This window comes from Mastigoproctus giganteus, chromosome 1 (assembly GCF_048544385.1).
Source record: "Mastigoproctus giganteus isolate SK-2022 chromosome 1, ASM4854438v1, whole genome shotgun sequence".
In the NCBI taxonomy this organism is placed as follows: Eukaryota; Metazoa; Arthropoda; class Arachnida; order Uropygi; family Thelyphonidae; genus Mastigoproctus; species Mastigoproctus giganteus.
The window spans coordinates 223,026,296-223,041,806 of NC_143575.1; the positions used below are offsets into that span (position 1 = coordinate 223,026,296).

The window sequence follows — 15,511 nt, forward strand, 5'->3', positions numbered from 1 at the left end:
CATGAAACACTTATACAGTCTTAATGTTTGCTTTTACAAGTTTCCAGCACTGTATTTGTATGAAAATAGTAGCATAAGGGGCTCATTAAATTTTATGATTTTTAAATAAAATTCCATAAATTATATGAATCATTATATATTTTGCTAGTCAGGAGATTTGTATTTTTGTGCAAGGGTTATGCTAAAATATCTAACATATTTCTTTCTGTAATTTATACATTGTATGGATACTATTGCAGTTCTTGAAGTATTTTACACCGCTGTCCTAGGGCCTTTCTTCTTACAGTTTGGTCCTTAACAGTTGGCAAAGTAGCTATGACCATTTTCTGTGGAGAAGATAAAAGGTTTGTTTTTCTAATTTTTCAATATAAAAAAGAGTGCACCAAGAATTGGTGCGCTCTTTTTTTATATTGTGTGCCAAATTATCCATCTTCTTGGACAAGAGTTGCACAGCTTTTTCTTCTCTCAGAAATGCACACCCATCGACCATCTGTGTGTATGAAAACCACAGATTGATAATTTAAGTGGTTTCATTATTGTTAATTTTTGAAGTATTATGATTCTTTATATTTCAGACACCTTATAAAACACCTTGTAGAGTTTTTAAGTTGAAATAATTGATACCTTTTTATTCTCAATAACTACATTAGATAAAGAATTGAGTTCTTGTATGCTTTTGCAAAATTACAAAACTTACATTACATTACACTGATCCTACACCCTGTGATGTAGCATTAGTATAGTGTAGTGAATTGTGTATAGTGTGTATTGAATAGTGGCACCAGTGGTTCCCCAACTTCATGATAGTTTCTAAGTGATGCATACAGCACTCTATAAAGGCCAGGTTGTGTATGGTTTGTTGTGGAGGTTATGTTGGTTTTGCTGAAGATATACTCATATACACCAACAGTGAAGTGCATATATGAAAGCAGAGTTCCTCCATGGCTGGAAAAATGGCCAGGGGATAAAGTGCTTTTCTGATCGCACATGCACAGTCAACAAAACAAAAATAAAATATTTGAATTGATTGCTCTTTATGTTGTTCATCTGGCCACTTAGCCTAGAGGCCCATGGAACACCACTGACCACTAATTACTGTTCACTGGCATGAGGGGCACCTCCGTAGCCAGGTGGGAAGGAGCAGCAGTGTATAACACACGCTTCTTGATTAAACCGGGGTTCGAGCCCGTCACCACCAAATACAGAGGATGCGGAAAGATCAGGAAATGACCACCGCATATTCTCTGAGCAATATGGCCTTAGTTGCTAATGCTCCTAAAAACCAAAAAAAAAAAATAAATAACTGGCATGAGGAGCTAGGCCAGGTAAGTAGGGTGATTCACTGGTGTAGCTAACCTCAGGGTTACCTGAGCTTTCTAGGGAGGGTACAAGTAGTTTAAAAAACAAAAAGATTGTGGGGTGACAGCATGAGAGTAGTAGGGGAAAGACAAAGTAGTCAGGGGGTTAGCAGGAGGAACCCACCAAATGAAGTATGGAAATGGGATGAGGGTCCCTTAGGATAGGAATGAAAGTGCAAAGTCATAGGGACAGAGTGCCCTGTGTAAAAAAAAAAAAAAAATATTGAAACAGAGTGCAGGGGGTAGAGTATAGTGGGAGGTGAAATAGGATGAGGAGAATAAGGGGTGATTCCTGGGGGAGAAATCCCCTAGTGGGTAGAAAAATCATAGGGATAGGGTGCTCTTCACAGTCACTGCGAGGCGCCTCCGTAGCCAGGTGGGAAGGAGCAGCAGTGCGTAGCACACGCTTCTTGATTAGACCGGGGTTCGAGCCTGTCACCACCAAATACGGAGGATGCGGAAAGGTCAGCGAATGACCACCGCATATCCCGGAGCAATATAGCCTCAGTTGCTAATGCTCCTAAAAAAAAAAACCAAACAGTCACTGCATGGTAGTCAACATCCTGCACCAGGGTTCAGCACTAGCAAGCATGTCGTCCCATGCCATTAGGGCTCACACAATACCGGTATTCCAAAAATAAAAATATTTTTCGCAGTAAATTTTGATGACAATTAAGTGCAATAAAGTAAGGAAAAAACAAGTAATTACTTGAATTCACGTTTTAAATCAAACTTTTATTACGATAATAAATATTCTAGCAAAAATTATTAAACATACAGTTATTCTAAAAACAAAAAAATAAGCATCCACACTACCTGTCCAAATAAAGTGAACTCTTAAGAAACTCAATAGTGTTATGGTTTAAACTGTATCTAATTTTGGTACATATTTAATTAGCAGCAGAAAACGCCCTTTTGGATTCTCTGCTGGTGGTTGGTGCTTTAAACTGCAACTCATCTATGACTGTCTCAGTACAAAATCTTAAAAAAAAAACAAAAAACCTTATTTCCTTTTTGAATTTTTATGGCACTATATCCGTATTAACGAAAGAAAGGGAATGACAGTTAAGCTTGGTGAGGAAACCAAATCTAAGTTGTGAGGGGGTTATTTATTTATTTATTAATTTTTATTTCCCTGTACCTTAGTATCGCCGTCAGTGACCATTGTTATGATTCTCATACAGCAGCTCCCCTCAAGCACTAAGCCCTACAAGCTACCTCACTGCATTAAAAAATTTCCAGGAGTTGAGGGATATCCCCCCCCCACACACACACATAAGTATATACATTATATATCATGTATAAGGCGCCTCTGTAGCCAGGTGGGAAGGAGCAGCAGTGCGTAGCACACGCTTCTTGATTAGACTGGGGTTTGAGCCCGTCACCACCAAATATGGAGGATGCGGAAAGGTCAGGGAATGACCACTGCATATTCCCGGAGCAATATGGTCTTAGTTGCTAGTGCTCCTAAAAACCAAATAACAAACAAACATATCATGTATATATATTATATGTCAGCTGTCAGTTTCTCAAGAGCAATGACACAAATATAAAACAAAAGTCATTTATCATACAAAACTACTTACATAACTGGTATTCATTTACATCTAATCCATTCATTTTTCTCATTTAATCTGTTACTACATGCTATCATTTCCATAATTTCTCTCAATTAACAATCTCAACTCTCTCCACAGCTTCAAACACTAAACTAATTCAATCTTAATCACTTCCTCATATTTCTCTTATTCACTAATATCTCTTCATACAGTCGCTAACTTAATGCTAACAAGTCCACGTAATCTCTCTTAATTTTGCAATATCAATTTTCTTTACAACTTCAACCATACTCTAAAATAATCTCCCACTTTATCTTTATCTAAGTACCATTTCCAATACAATACAGTTCACGGTGGAATTCCTTTGTGCAGGTTCCTTTCACAGAGTACGGTGATGTCTTTCTCTCTCTTCTTAGTTGAACTCTGCATCTCTGCTGTATAGCTCTTCCAGTACTTCATATTTCGGGATTTTGAGAACAGTTCTCTGTTAATACTGAAGGAAATTACCACAGCAGTAGTAGAAGCCAGGGCACTATCTGACTGGCTTGTTATTCAACTTCTGGATTAACTTCTAGCACAGGAACATGCCTGGCAGAACCCTTCACTATATTGCTGGACACTCCCAGAACTGGACCCAAACTGAACCCAGAACTACCACTGGAAGCCTGCAACCCCTCTGAACAACAACCACAAACCTTTCTTTTGGTGCAAGCACCTTATTTATTTCCTTCTCATTTATTTATTTATTGAATTGATTGCAAGTTACAATTGCCCCTTGTACTACTTTTTCAAAAGCAAGCTTATGTGCAAAACCCAGAGGGGTTTGCACGCATTTACCTATCATCCCCTCTCTAATTTAAACCTGACTCAATCACTTTCAGGTCCACCTTCAATAACTTCTCCTCAACTTTCCTTTCAGTTATCACAAAGTCATTCAGCTCCTCATTAGAGTTTGATAAACTTCTGGCATACACTTCCCTAAAGAATTCCTCATGTGTGAATGTAGATGCAAAATAGCTATTCAATTTGTCTGCAACCTGAGCAGGGTCATCAAACAGTTATCCCATAGACACCAAGTGGCCCAATGTGATTCAACCCCTTCCTTCTACTCTTAATATAAGCAGAAAAGTCTTTGCTGCTTTTCTTGGCCGGACACTTTTTTTTCTCATAATCTAATTTAAACCTGACCCAATCACAGTGTTATTCTTTAAACTCACTCTTCTTCCTTTGGGAAAAACAGAATATTTTTCCCACACAACGAAATGCTTTCATCTTTTACCTCAAGATCACCTGTTCACAATACCTTTGAACTGCTCCATACCCAAAATGCACGGAGTGCCGCATCCTCAAGTAGCAGTGTAATGGAGGGATTAAACTATTGTTCGAGAAGCTTTTAATTTTAACCCTTCCGCACCTGCCACACCACTGTTCGCCATATTCCTTAATTGCAATACCAGGCCTACTGCCACTAATAAAAAAATATTTCCGTAATGATGTTTTCTTTATTCCTTAAGTGCTTTACTTCCACACACATTCCACTTACTAAGAGAAATATATTTGTAAGATTTTGTCTTACAGTTTCATGACGTTTTCAGGTTTCCATTGCATTTGTACTGTGTATAACAATCCCTCATTTGCAAATTCAGCAGTATTAATGATTTATTGTTGTTGATTTTATAACCTTTATGTGAATAAATCCTGGATAATTATTTTTTAAATTAGTACCGAAAAACTGGTATTTTTGTATCAATACCGGGATTAGTATTTAGTATTAGTAATGGCTTCATGGTGCAAGAAAGCTTATGGCTTATGATGCACCAGCCAAAAAAAAAAAAAAAAAAAAACCGAATAAAACAATGATATATATATATATATATATATAAAAACTAATAATTACCTATCATCCTATGCGTTTCCCTCACCCGAAGGTACTATCCAGATGACCTTTGAATTTCCCCAAACTGTCAGCCTCTACCATCCATGTAGGCAACTTATTCCAGTAATTTATAACTCGCTGGCTAAAATAAAACTCCCTGCAGTCCAATCTAAACATCTCCCCCCCCCCCCCGTAACTTGAATTTATGTCCCTTAGTTCTAGCATCATTTATAATCTTGAAAATTTCGTCCTCATTCATTTTACTGATACCTCTCAGAGCCTTAAACACCTCAATCAAATCTCCTCTAAAGTGTCTAGTTTCCAAACTCTGCAACCCACATATTCAAAGTCTTTCTTCATAAGGACGCCCTTTAGCAGATCTCGCCAGGCGAGTTACCCATCTTTGCACCCTTTCAAGAAGCTCGATGTCTTTCTTTAGGTACGGTCTCCATACTTGAACACAGTATTCCAAGTGTGGTCTAACAAAAGTCTTATATATCTCTACTTGCAAAAGTTCGATAGATCATCGATAAGACACCATGGGACTTCCTTGCAACCTGTTTACAATGCTCACAGAATTTCATGTCTGACCGTATCGTAACACCCAAGTCCCTTTCCTCCAGTACTGGGTTTAGTTGAACTCCACAAAGTGAATAAGTTATTTTGGGATTACTGTTTCCCAGGTGTAATACCTTACACTTTGTTGGATTAAAGCATAGCTGCCATTTTTCTGACCATTCCTGAAGTCTATCTAGGTCTCTCTGAAGAAGCTCAGCTTGACAGTGATCATTAACTGCTCTACCAATTTTAACATCATCTGCAAATTTAGACATCACATCACGCCCTCTATCTCTTCATCAATGTCGTTCATAAAAATTAAAAACAACAGTGGTCCCAATACTGATCCTTGGGGAATCTCACTTCTTACATCAACCCAATCTGAGGAATAGCAATTTATCACAACCCTCTGCCTCCTGCCCTGAAGCCATCCTGATAAATATTTGAAGGATTTGAATACCGGAAAAAAAATGAACGGGATCCCAGAATCTCAGTATTGTAAGCCCTACATGCCATATGAATATGGTATCTACAGTTCACTAGGCCAGGCCAAACAGGCATGGTCTAGTGGAAAAAATCTCCTACGTTTTAAACAGGTTTCACAGAAGTCCATCCAGGGAAAGAGAATATCCTGATTCAGTCAAGAAGCATCAGCACAAATCCCACACTTGTCACAAAAGTGTCTGCAATAGATTCCACATCATGTTAGCATGTCCATTTCGGGGGAGGATGAAGAGTTTGCAGGCATACTGCACAGCCAGTATGGCACTGTCAGGTCTTGTCTAACTTTTGTTAGTGCCAAATGTCAGATTAGCCTTTACACCTGTCAACAGACAATTGCTAGTACATGATTCCATATATTTTAAGACATTAGCAGTGTCACAGCCAGGGGTTCAAATCAGGATCTGGATATTTTGTTTACAGACATCCTATATTAGGGTACCTGGTGCTGAGAAGTCATGGTTCCTGCATTTGAACAGAAGCAAGCATCAGCAGTCATTATCAGAGAATCTAATCATGGGGATTCGAGTTGAACGTCTTCCTGGCAGATCTCAATCTCACACCTGGGCCCAGGTCAGCCATTGATCCCACACTGGACAAGACCAGGTGTTAAATGTCTGAAGCGTGTGACATTCCGTGAACGTTGATTCTTTGTTATTTAGTTTAGACAGGAGCCAAGGTGGGGACTTCGTGGATTTTGGATCCACAGCAATTGTGTGATGGTCTGATGATGCTCCTCAAACACTGCCTGCATGTATGCAGTTAGGTGCTTCATAATAGTTCTATTGATGAAGAGCTGTTCGTGACCCCTAGGTAGATCATGTATTTTGGTGATTAGATTTCATCTGTGATCTTCATAGTTTGGGCAATTGCATAGTATAGTAAGTGTTCCCATGTTTCATGAGACCCATAAGTGCATAAGACTTACATCCCTTGTTGTGGAAGTTGATAGCCTAAATAAATTTTAAGGCTCAGCTGGACAGATATTTCGAACGAACAGAGGGTTGAAATGGTATAAGTTTTTTTTTTTGGCTGATGCTGCATAAGCTTGCTTTCTTGCATCATATGCCTCTACTAATGCTAATGCTGGATCATCACAATAGTGAATTGAATTCAAATTCATTGAGAAATGTCAGAAGTTGCTCCTGACAGAACTATGGATGTGTAAAATATGTTTATCTGGGCGTGAAAGTTTCGTGAGGGACAGAAGTCTTGTGAGAATGAAGGTAGTCAACCAGTACCTCGAATCAGGCATTGTGAGACCAACATGTGCTGGGTAGAGGAAATTATTTTGGGTGACAGGAGATCAACAGTGGATGAAATTGCAACAGGCATTTATGTTGGCTCCGTACATTTGCGAAGATCTCAGAATAAGCAAAATATCAGCCATGGTTTCAAGGCAGCTTTCTCAGGAGCAAAAAGACATTTGTATCAAAATGTGTGAAGCAGTGCTCACTCAAGACGCTTCCCATAAATGATTGTTTCTTCTCCTTGATTACGATGGATGAGACATGAATTCCACTGCTAAATCTTGTAGCCAAGCATCAGCCTGCCCAGTGGAATCATGCTGAGTCGCCACTGCCAAAAAGTCCCATCATTTTCTCTGCACTTGCAGAGAAAATAATGGGTGTTTTCTGGAATACTGATGAAACAGACTTTACAAATTATGTTCCCATGGGCACTACAGTGACAGGGAACTTGCATCAAGAGATTCTGAAGAAAAAGCTTTTTCCAGCATTTCGGAAGCAACTCCCGCACAGACAAATGAAATTCAATTCCATCAGGACAGTGCTTCCCCCCCCCCCATCGTGCGTAGCACATGCTTCTTGATTATCCCGGGGGCTCGCATCTGGTGAGTATGGGCTTGGCACACCCACGGTCCTGAGCTGGATATCATCATTCTTCTCTTTCTTGGTGATTCCCTTCTGCTTTTGACTCTCTCTCTCTCTCTCTCTCTCTCTCTCACACAGGGTTACTCGGGAACTTTTTTTTTTTTTCCTGGTGCAGCATAAGCCTCAGGCTTCCTTGCATCATATGAAAATAATAATAATAATAGACCGGGGTTCAAGCCCGTGACCACCAAAAACGGAGGATGCGAAAGGCCAGGGAATGACCACCGCATATTCCCGGAACAATATGGCCTTAGTTGCTAATGCTCCTAAAATCCAAATAACAAACAAACTCCTCATCGTGCTGTAAGGCACAAATCTTTTTTACAGTAAACAAAATCAGAGTTATCTCACATTCTCCATAATTGCCTGTCACCTTGCACCTAATAACATTTGGTTGTTTCCAATGATGAAGGATAGAACTTTTCATGGCAGATGAAACTGCCGAGCCAACAAGCAGCTGCTTCAGCTATTCACCAGGGGACTAAACAAGCCTTTGCAATAGCCTTCATTGCAGCTTGGAAAAAAATATTTAAAAAGTGTGTGTTCCTTCTAGGAGATTATGTTGAAAAATTAGTTGTTTCATTTCTGTATTTTGTGTATTTTATGAGAAAGAAATTTGGAAACCATATTAGCATTAGCATTAGCATTACCATTAGCAGAGGCATATGTTGCTTTCTTGCATATGTTGCTTTCAGCATCAGCCAAAAAAAAAAAAAACAAAAAACAAAACCCCTTCCACTTCACCCCTCCGTTCTTCCGAAATACCTGTCAAGCTGAGCCTTAAATTTATTTAGGCTATCAACTTCCACAACAAGGGATGGAAGTCTGTTCCACCAACCAACTACCCGCTGGCTAAAGGCAAATTTCCGCACATCTATCCTACATCTGTCTTTCCTCAATTTGAATTTATGCCCTCTCAGGTAATTATTCTGAGCAAGAGGCAGTATCCCATCAGCACTGAGCATGCTCAAACCATTCAAGGCTTTGTACACCTCTATCAGATCACCTCGCCGGTGCCTAGTCTCCAGACACTGTAATTTGCAAAACTTAAGCCTTTCTTCATAAGAGCAACCCTTCATTCCATTCACTAACCTTGTTGCCCTTCTCTGTACTCGTTCCAGCAGCTCTACATCCTTTTTGAAATGAGGCCTCCACACCTGTATACAGTACTCAAAGTGCGGCCTGACCATTGCCTTATACAAGGGAATAATCACCTCCCTATCCCTACTAGAAAAATTGATAAAACACCATGACGGGCTACTCTTGCAGCCCGTCTGCACTGCTCAGAGAACTTCATATCTGCCTGCACAATTACCCCCAGGTCCTTTTCATTCTCTACCACTGTCAGTGTAGTACCACAGAGTTGATACGTTGCTCTGGGGTTGCTGTTTCCCATATGTAGTAATTTACATTTGTCAATGTTAAACTTCATTTGCCACCTCTCAGTCCATCTGCTCAACCTTTCCAGATCCCGTTACAGCAGCATAGCGTCAGTAGCGTCCTTAACAACCCTGCCAATCTTTGTATCGTCTGCAAACTTGGACATTAAGCTTGATATACCATCATCGATATTATTTATAAATACAGAAAACAACAATGGACCCAACACTGAACCCTGAGGGACTCCACTAATAACCTGAACACACCTTATAAATATCACAAATTGCTGGAAATTAATAATTGATACTAAATACTGTCTGTAAACAATAAAATACCTTATTTTGTACTAATTGCTCACAACAAGGCGCCTCCGTAGCCAGGAGCAGCAGTGCATAGCACATGCTTCTTGATTAGACCGGCGTTCGAGCCCGTGACCACCAAATGGTGGTCAGGGCTCATTGGTCCTTGAGGTTGTCACAGACATTCTCTCAGATATGCCAGACAAGCTGTACTTGCTACCTAGGAGTCTAAAACACTGATGGAACTGATATTCGGGTGACACTCAAGTCAAGTGGACCCAATTTCTGCGAAGTCCAGATGGTCTGTGACAGCCAAATCCTCTGCTTGCACCTTCACGATGGTGGGACTGTTAGTAATCCTGGGCATAACATAACCTCCATGCACAAGTACATGGTGGGTGACCACCCAGGTGTGAACCAACGTAAGCAGGGGTCGAGGTGGGGCGCTCACACCACATAGAGGAATGCTGACCCTCTATGTTACCAGGCAGTACTAGGTGGTAGATGACTCTCATCAACCGGTGAAATACCACCACTTTGCTTATTGGAAGCTTGAAGTGGTGGAACCCATGTTTAGTCTCTAGAGCTAAGTTCCGGTCAACCCTTCCCTATCTCTTCCATCATGCAGTATGATTGATGACTTTTGAGGTTAAGATGAACGTCATGGCGAGATCCAATATTCCTTACATTTCGAGGGTACAGCTCTAAAACAGTGTTCGCAGGCAGGCCGCTAGTTAGTACACCGTACCGAAACTATTGGTAACTCTCTAGGAGGCTTCCGGATCAGCTAGTGTATAATCTTGCTACATCTACTCTGCCAGATAGTGACTGGAGGGAGTCTGAGTAGTGTGTATGCGGGGAGCATTGTCGAGGCCACGTTATGTAAAGAATCTGGGTATATTCTTACCACGTGTACGCCATATCCAAAAATTTCATTACTTCATAAAGCATGTCCCACCCACTTTTTCTTACCATTGAATACATCATGAATGGTCACACTAATAGAACAAGGTTATCTGCGAAAAGATCTAAACCTCCCAAGCACTTCCTAATTCATTTCACAAATATACGTGGTCTCAATTCTAATCTCAACGATGTCCATTTCCACTTGCAGTCTGCCAAACCCCATGTACTTTTTCTGACAGAATCTCAGTTATCGGTTGATTCAACTACTGCTCATCTCAGATGCCCAAATTATTCGCTGTATGATTCCTTTCGCCTCAAAGGTGGTACTTGTCTATATGTCCGTTCTGATATTCCCTGTCAGAGACTTGGCAATTTAGAATCTCCTCTCTTTGATCTTATCTGGCTTAAAATCTCTCTACCTCGCTGTGTCAAATTCATCTGTTGTCTCTACCATTCTCCCAACTCCACTAATCGCTTGGAGCTCTTTGACTTCCTCTCTTTGCAACTTGACTTTCTCCAGTCCAACTTTCCTAACAGTGAGGTAATTTTCCTTGGTGATTTTAAGGTTCACAACTCCAGCTGGCTTCTATTTTCTAGTCACACCGACCCAGCAGGTCGAGATGCTGAGGCTTTTGCAATTACTAATGACCTAGCACAGATTGTTCATTTATCTACAAGAATGCCGGACAATCCTAATCATACAGCCAATATGCTTGATCTTTTTCTCACAAACAACCCTTCTAAGTACACGGTCAAAGTGAGAGCTCCCTTAGGCACTTCAGATCACAACTTGGTGATTGTCTCTTCTCCAATGGAACCTTTATCTCATGGCTATTCCCAACCTCGTGTTGTTTGGCATTACAAGAATGCAAAAAGGGATGATCTGCGAGACTTCTTTTCTTCTTTTCCTTGGTCGGATTACTGTTTCAAAACTTCTGATGTCAACGTTTCCTCAGATCGTGTCAGTGAAATTATTCTTGCAGGATTGGAATCCTTTATCCCACACTCCACTTTAAAATCTCGTCCTTTATCTAAACCTTGGTTTTCCAATAAATGTGCTAAGGCTGTTCAAGAGAAGAATGTTGCATATCGTAATTGGCTTGTTTCTAATTCTTCAGTGTCATTTTTTGCCTACGCCAAAGCGCGCAACAGTTGTAAAGCAGTTATTAATCAGTCCAAACTAGAGTTTGAACAGGCTAAGAGTAGAAAACTTGCTTCTTGCCCTAATGGTAGCCGAGCATTCTGGTCTCTTGCCAAAGCTATTGGCCGCAACTTTTGCCCATCTCTGCTCCCACCTCTGTCCAAACCAGATGGTCCTGTTGTCACCTCAGCCAAGGATAAAGCTGACTCGCTAGCATCCCATTTTTCTTCCAGCTCATGTATTAATGATCTTGGTAAAACACCTCCCACCATTCCCAACACACTCCATTCAATGCCTCCTGTGGTCTTCCGTCAAAAGGATGTCAGAAGGATTTTGATGAATCTTGATGCTAAGAAAGCTCTAGGTCCTGATGGTATTTCTCCACTTGTTCTCAAAACCTGTGCGCCTGAACTTACTCCTATTCTATGCCGCCTTTTTCACTTTCTTATTCCAAAGGTGTTTTTCCTTCTGCTTGGAAATTTGCTCATATCCAGCCAGTTCCTATAAAGGGTGACAAATCCCTCCCATCCAATTATCGTCCCATTGCAATTACTTCTACTCTTTCTAAAGCAATGGAGAAATCAATTAACCGCCAACTCTTAAACTACCTAGAAATCTTCCGTCTGATCAACGATCGCCAGTATGGATTCCGTCAGTGTCGATCCACTGGTGATATTCTGGCTTATGTTACCCATTTATGGACTAATTCAATGGAAAGGTTCGGTGAAACACAAGTAGTCGCTCTTGACATCTCAAAGGCTTTTGATCGTGTTTGGCATAAAGGTCTTCTAAACAAGCTTCCATCTTATGGTTTGCCAACTGTTTTTAGTAATTGGTTATCCAGTTTTCTCTCTGATCGCTCACTGAGGGTGATGGCTCTCTGTCTTCTAACTTCTCCACTAATGCCGGTGTCCCCAAAGATTCAGTTCTTTCCCCCACTCTTTTCCTCTTGTATATTAATGACCTTCTTCCATTGACTGGAAATCCTATCCCTAGTTTTGCCGATGATAGCACATTGCATTCCACTTTCCATTTTGAGAAACCTTGTCCTGCTCAATCAGCTTCAACTTCTCGAAAATCTGCTACCAATTCCTTAAATGCCGATCTTCAGGTAATTCTCCAGTGGGGCAAAGACAACTTAGTTGATTTCAACCCTTCTAAAACTCAGTCTTGTCTTATATCTCGCAAAAAGGATTCTTCTGCTCCTATGCTTACCTTTAGTGACACTCCGATTTCTAGGCAAAAAGATATATCTCTTTTCGGGATTACCCTGACTTCTAATCTCTCTTGGCACAAGCACATTACAAATATTGCTTCCTTGCATCTAAAAAACTTTGTTTTCTCTTTCGCTCTCGGCGTTATTTTTCTTCCAAACAGCTGCTCACTCTGTATAAATCGCAAATCCGCCCTGCCGTGGAATATTGTTCCCACATCTGGGGTGGTGCCCCCAAAACCTCTCTCAGGCTTCTTGATTCCATTCAGAAGAGGGCAGTTAGGTTAATTAATGATTCATCTCTAACAGAGTCTCTCCTCGCTTTCTCATAGACGTACTGTGTCTGCTGCATGCCTCTTCTACAGATACTTCCATGGGCACTGTTCTTCTGAATTGGCTTCTATAATTCCCGCTCTCTCTTTCAAAACAGTCCGAACACGTGCCGCCACCAGCCAACATCCATTTACTGTCCAACTTCAAACCCACAGAACCAACTTTTCATCTTCCTCATTTATTCATTCAACTGCCGTTTTCTGGAACAACCTTCCTTCATACGTATTTCCTGAAAATTACAATCTACAGAAGTTCAAGTCCAATGTCAACAAATATCTTCTTTCGTCTTCTCAACCTCCAACCCAAACACGGTACTAAGTACTATAGGTTCTAATTCCTCTCGTGTTTGGGGTTCACATAAAAAAACAAAAATAAAAAAAATACAGAGGATGTGGAAAGGTCAGGGAATGACCACCACATATCCGCGGAGCAATATGGCCTTAGTTGCTAATGTTTCTAAAAACCAAATAACAAACAAACAACAAGCTCACAACAAGGTTTTTAACTGCCATTTTGTCTTTAGTATTAATCATTATTTTTTTTGCACAAATTTATAATTCTGCTATTGGAAATATATATATATATATATATTTTTTTTTTTTTTTTTTTTTCTTCTAGACATCGACTTGCATCAGGAACAAATGAAAAGATCCAGCTAAGCTCCTTAATTTCAACTTTCCAAATAGCCAGAGATATGGTAGTGGAATCAGTATAAAAAAGTAATTTTTCTCAGAAGGTGTTAATAAAATGAAATAAGAAAATTAAATCTTATTTTATGTATATATATTTGCAAATAAAGTTTATTAATAGGAATTGTGCATTTGTGTTTCATGAGAGAAGAATCGTATATAAGTTTATTTTAACTGAAAAATAAGAATATGTTTTAATTAGTGCATAACATATGCTTATTAAAGCTAACAGGGGCAGATTAATGATGAAACAGGCCCCTGGCCATATTTAAATTTGAGGCCCCTTTAATATATATACACAAACTATTATTATTAGAAATTTTTATCACTAGTTTAGAAAATATTTACCTGAAAACGAGGCCCCGGTTTGGGTGTAGCATTAACGCAGCCCTGAAAGCTAACCATGTTTTGAATGTTTTATTTTTGTGTTGGAACATCTTACTTCGGAAGGGAGGTGTGTATTTCAAAGTTAGTGTTGGTTATGTTCATTTATCACATTAAATTTTCTTTGTATTTATAAACATTCATATTAGCATTAGTAGAGACATTTGATGCAAGAAAGCAAGCTTATGCAGCATCAGCCAAAAAAAAAAAAAACAACCCACTTCCACTTCACCCCTCTGTTCGTTCAAAATACCTATTCAGCTGAGCATTAAACTTATTTAGGCTATCAACTTCCACAATAAGGGATGGAAGTCTGTTCCACCAACCAACCACCCGCTGGCTAAAGGCAAATTTCCCCACGTCTATCCTACACCTGTCTTTCCTCAATTTGAATTTATGCTCTCTCAGGTGATTATTCTGAGCAAGAGGAAGAATCCCATCAGCATTGAGCATGCTCAAACCATTCAAGGCTTTATACACCACTATCAGATCACCTCGCTGGTGCCTAGTCTCCAGACACTGTAATTTGCAAAACTTAAGCCTTTCTTCGTAAGAGCACCCCTTTGTTCCATTCACTAATCTAGTTGCCCTTCTCTGTACTCATTCCAGCAGCTCTACATCCTTCTTGAAATGAGGCCTCCAGACCTGTATACAGTACTCAAGGTGTGGCCTGAACATTGCCTTATACAAGGGAATAATCACCTCCTTATCCCTGCTAGAAATATTCCTGTATATCATTGACAAGACACCATGAGCTACTCTTGCAGACCATCTGCACTGCTCAGAGAACTTCATATCTGCCTGCACAACCACCCCCAGGTCCCTTTCATTCTCTACCACTGTCAGTGTAGTACCACAGAGTTGATACGTTGCTCTGGGGTTGCTGTTTCCCCATATGTAATAGTTTACATTTGTCAATGTTAAACTTCATTTGCCACCTGTCAGCCCATCTGCTCAACCTTTCCAGATCCTGTTGCAGCAGCATAGCGTCAGTAGCGTCCTTAACAACCCTGCCAACCTTCGTATGGTCTGCAAACTTGGACATTAAGCTTGATATACCATCATCAATATCATTTATAAATACAGAAAACAATAATGGACCCAACACTGAACCTTGAGGGACTCCACTAATAACATTAGTCCACGAAGAGCAGTGTCCATTGATTACCACTCTGTCTTCTCCCCCTCAACCACCCCTTTATCCATAGCAGCAATTTGCCTCCAATGCCACACTGCTGCAATTTGTGCAACAGTCTTCCATGTTGTTTGTTTGTTTGTTATTTGGTTTTTAGGAGCATTAGCAACTAAGGCCATATTGCTCCAGAATATGCGGTAGTCATTCCCTGACCTTTCCACATCCTCCATATTTGGTGGTGATGGGCTCAAACCCCAGTCTAATCAAGAAGTGTGTGTTACGCACTG

The 15,511-nt window shown here is 40.2% G+C and overlaps 1 protein-coding gene across 1 annotated transcript in view; it reads left to right on the forward strand.

Annotated features, from left to right (window-relative positions):
* The window catches only part of RfC3 (replication factor C subunit RfC3), a 144,641-nt gene extending 130,897 nt beyond the window's left edge, over positions 1-13,744 (forward strand). The window contains exon 11 of the mRNA XM_090384506.1: positions 13,635-13,744. Within this exon, the coding sequence (XP_090240632.1) occupies positions 13,635-13,731 (97 nt within the window). The 3' untranslated portion in view covers positions 13,732-13,744. The remainder of the gene's footprint in view (positions 1-13,634) is intronic.
* The last annotated feature ends 1,767 nt before the right edge of the window (positions 13,745-15,511 follow it).